This window comes from Aptenodytes forsteri, unplaced genomic scaffold (assembly GCF_000699145.1).
Source record: "Aptenodytes forsteri isolate BGI_AS27 unplaced genomic scaffold, ASM69914v1 Scaffold55, whole genome shotgun sequence".
Lineage (NCBI taxonomy): Eukaryota > Metazoa > Chordata > Aves > Sphenisciformes > Spheniscidae > Aptenodytes > Aptenodytes forsteri.
Window position 1 is genome coordinate 11,731,001 of NW_008796063.1, and position 4,320 is coordinate 11,735,320.

At 60.9% G+C, this 4,320-nt stretch overlaps 1 protein-coding gene across 1 annotated transcript in view; it reads left to right on the forward strand.

Annotated features, from left to right (window-relative positions):
- The window catches only part of GRID2IP (Grid2 interacting protein), a 48,117-nt gene that overhangs the window by 472 nt on the left and 43,325 nt on the right, over positions 1 to 4,320 (forward strand). Inside the window, exons 2-3 of the mRNA XM_009286619.1 lie at positions 14 to 68; positions 2,909 to 3,063. Of these exons, the coding sequence (XP_009284894.1) occupies positions 14 to 68; positions 2,909 to 3,063 (210 nt within the window). The remainder of the gene's footprint in view (positions 1 to 13; positions 69 to 2,908; positions 3,064 to 4,320) is intronic.

Below are 4,320 nucleotides of genomic sequence, written 5' to 3' on the forward strand. Positions count from 1 at the left end.
ACCCCGTCCCCAGCGCCGACGCTGTGCACCAGGAGAGGAAGCAGAAAGCGCAGGAATTCAGCAAAAAGGTAAGGCCGGGGCGTGGGGCGAGCGTCTGGGGCTCGGGGCAGCCCCTGCACCGGGCGGTTTGGAGATTCCCGCATTCAGCCTTGGCAGCGCTCTCGGATCGGGGGGTGCTCCTGGCTTGGTCACAGGGCTGGGGTGCAGACTGGGGGCTTCAGTGCCCGAGAGAAGGGTCTGATAATTACCTGTATTTCAGTAGTCACCGGGAGAATAGATGGATGCTGCAAAGAGCTTGGAGATCCTCTGGGGGATGATCCCAAGTACTTATTCCTTTGCGCTACAAGTGCTTATGGAAACCCACGGGGGCAGATCCCTCCCTCCTGCGCTTCTGGACGTCCCTTCAAAGTTTGAGCATGTCATTCCGCAGACATTTTAGCTCTTATTTTGTTGCAAAAGGAAAACATCGATGTGATTACCTCTTCATTGTATTCCTGAAGGCTGCCTACTGGGTAGTTTATCAAACACATCGCCTCATGCTAATTATAAATTTGATCATGGTTGTTTTTTTAATCTTTCTAATTTCAATTTCAAAGTAGCCCTTTAAAATACTGTTATGAAAATAACCAGGCTTGTGGGTTTTTTTTATCCTGAGCTAATAAAGGAACAAGACATTCATAAAGAGATTCGTGGGTATCAGCCGAATCCCCTCAGTCAGCTTCTACATTAAAGATTCACAAATATGCACTGAGGTTTGGATTCATAAGGCAGAGCATCGCATGTGAAACAGATACCTGCTGATTACAGGAGATTAACAAGAGGGTGAGACATTCTTCCACGCTGCCTCCATCTCCTGAAGTCACATTAAACCACGTAAACATTTCCTGGCTGATCACAGGAGAGCACTTTTGAAGCCAGCAAGCTGGTCGCGATGCTGTGAGCACCCGCAGCAGCACCTCATCCTTCTCCCTTCCCTGCCCAGCAAAGCCGCCTGTGACGGCCCCGGCCAGCCTGGGCAGAAGCAGCTTTGCGGACCACATGTGCCGCTGGCTCCTGGGCGCTGGAGCACAGCTTGGCTGGCAAACGCCTCTCTAGAGGGAGTTAATGGCACAGATGTTTTAAGTGGCTTCATTTTTTTACATGATGCAAAAAACAATAAACCCCAGCGGGGTGCTTTACCCCCTCATTTACCTGGGAGCTCGGCTCTGGTAGGTGCTGCTGATGCTGGTGCCGTGAGTGCCCGGGTACTCCTGCCCACCCGCCACAAGGCTGGAAGGTCGGAGGGTGCCGGTGGCTTGCATTTCGTGCCTGCACTGCCTGCAGGCCACTCGCAAGCCTGAGGTACGGAGGCTTTTTCCCCACCCTCATTCGTTTGGCAGAGCCCCGTCTGAATCCTGCTCGCCTGGCAGACAGACTGGTGGCAGCATTAGTGGCGGCGGGGCCGCGGCTGGAGCCGGGCTGCGTGAGCCGAGCGTCCCGGCAGCCTGGGGGCATCACCGAAAGCGCTGGAGGTGCTCAGGGTCTCGGTTCCAGGTCAACATCTCCTCTTGTCCCCTGCGCACTTGGGGATACGCTGGGGACTGCACTGACATGAGGGGTGGCAGCACCCCCCCCAGTCCCTCCTGCCAGGCCCTTCGGTCTCAGCCCAGGCAAAAATTTAACAGTAGCATCCTGGGATTCAGCTCACCAGGAACACCACGGTCTTTGTCATTTCTGTGCTGGACCTTGGGACTGAAAAGCATGCGAGTCCGCCTGGGGGATGCAGCTGCCTTGGCTGGCCCAGATTTGGTAACCTTGAAGCACTGCTGATGCCGGGAGCCCCCGCAGCACTCGCGTGGCGGCTGCGCAAACCCAGCAGCACCTGGAGGGTTGCTCTGGGGGTCGCAACGCCGGTGATGGCCCTCCCCGGGGAGCAGCCAAGTGGGACGAACGCCTGGAGGAAGCGGCTCTGCCCCTTCCCTAGGCAAGGGCCTCTCCCAGCCGGCACAGGGTGCTTGGCCGGGTGATGCCCGCTGGCTCCCTCGCAGTGCTGCCGCAGGGGCGCACACACACGCACTGGGGAAGGGCGAGGGGCTCCCCTCCCCTCGCTGCTGCTTCCCCCTGTGCTCACAGAGCTGGAGGGAAGCGGTTAAACCTGCTGTCAGCACAAGACCATCTCCTCGCAGGAAAACCCAACGCTGCAGGGTGGTCACAAGGAGTTTTCTGCATCCCGCACATATTTGCCGCACCCAGCCAGGCTGCAGGCAAAGCAGCAGCACCCGCTGCCCAGCACAGCCCCAGGGCAAGGGACAGCCCCCTGGCCTGGGAAGAGGCTAACAAGGAGGGTCCCATGCAGGGTAATTGGCTGGATGGTAATTAGCTAATTACTCTGCCTGTCATGGCTGTCACATGGACTGTGGCTGGGAGCTGCTGTTGCCAGGGCTGGTGCTCACGTTCGCACTCCGTCTCCCCACTTTCCTGCAGCCTCCCGGAATTAATGGCGGGACGGTGCCGCCCGGCAGGATCACGGTGTGATTAGAGGCTTAAACACCTCCAAAAGCCCACTGCGGTGTCCTCTGCCAGGTAGACTCCAGACCGATGCACCGGCTCCCCACCCAGCCGTGCCACAGAGCCTCTCCTGCAGGGACACTTGTGACCCGGCAGAGTTTCGGGGTTTGCTGTCACACCGCTGTTTATAACACGCAGAACAGCAATACCAGGGACATGTGCAAGGCCCCAGCAGTGCCGTGTGATGGGCTGATGGCTGACGTTTTGCTTTCCTCCCCGCGTGGGTTCCCTCCTCGTTGGCTGACCGGGTGCTGCAATGAGACGGACACGTTTTCTGCACCGTTAGTGTCTCCGTACGCACGGTTAACTGCTCTGCTGCTCAATGCCCCTTCCCTCTTCTTTCCCGGCTCCCGTGCTGCAGGTGGATGACATCCTCGGTGACCAGCCAGAGGTCAAGGAGAAGGTGTTCACCATTCTGAAGCAGTACGCGGCAGAGCGGAAGGTGGAGTACTTGGCCTATGCCCTCTGCATGGTCCTCACCCAGGAGTCCCACCAGCATCTGATTGACAACATCAGGTACAGGGTGCCAGCGACCTCCACGCTGCCGTGATGGTTTAAACCACGGGCACCCATCTGCCCGTCGGTGACGAGCGTGCAGGGCTGAGCGGTGCAGGCACAGGTCAGGAGGTTCCCGCGGGGAAGATGCCAACCCCCTTTCCAAGGGGCAGCCGAGCGGAGCTTGGTGGGGTCTCAGCCCAGCGTGCCCGTGCCCACCAGCCTGCGCGGCTGTCCTGCCCGGCGCGCGATGCAGCGGCACAGGGACCACAGCTCCGGCCAAGGCATCGCTGCAGGAACGCTCACCACAGGGTGGGACGGAGGGACCCGCGGCTCCCCGGCGGCCGGCAGCGCCCCAACCACCGGCCGTGCCCATCCCTGCAGGGAGCGGTGGTCATCGGCCCCACGGAGCCACCGCCCCTGCCTGTGGCACGGGACAGGGACCCACCGCCTCTGCCTGTGGCACGGGATGTGGCTCCTGTTTCTGGCCATCGTTTCGAAGGGAGATGGGATTAGCTGCAGAACGGCTGGCGGGTCTCCAAGAGCCTGGCCAGAAAATAAACCAAGCTCTGCAAGGCGAGAGCTGGCAGCGGGCGAGGGGTCAGCCAGGGCTGCCAGCAGCTCCGGCAGCAGGGGCGGCTGCGGGGGGTGTCTCTGTCGGAGCCATGGGCGGCCTCCAGGCCAGCACTGCCCGCAGCATCTCGGGGTGCCGGGGCTGTGGTCACACATTCTGGGATGCTCTGGCAATGCTCTGCTTGGGCTCGGGGTCCCCAGCACTTCTTGAGCCCCCGGTGGAGCGGTCGTGCCGCGGGTGTGCAGCTGGTGCAGCCGGTCCGCTGCTCTTCTTGCAGCACGGGCCGGCACTGCGGGAGGGTGCCGGTGCATGGACACGTGGTGGGGATTACGGCCAGGCTGAGACGATGGCCATTAGGGAATCAGGTCTCCATCTGGCCCCACTCCGGGCCCGGCTTTCCAATTCCTGCTTTAATCAGTGGAATTGCAAGATATTACAGTTACCATAACAACGTCCCCGTGCCGGGGTCTCCGCCGCGCCTGCTGTGATCCAGCGGTGGGGAGGATGGGGAGAGCAGGTCGGTGGCCCTTGCCTCGCAGCATCCCCCTGCTCGGCAGCGGCTGCGCATGGGCCACCTGGGGCCCCTCCGGACCCCCCCCACCTGAGCGGGGATGGGCGTGGACCCCTGCAGAGCCGGGGTGCGGAGGGGACCGTCACCTCCGCAGCAGCCGCCTTGTCCAGGAGCCCACGTCCACGCTGTCCTG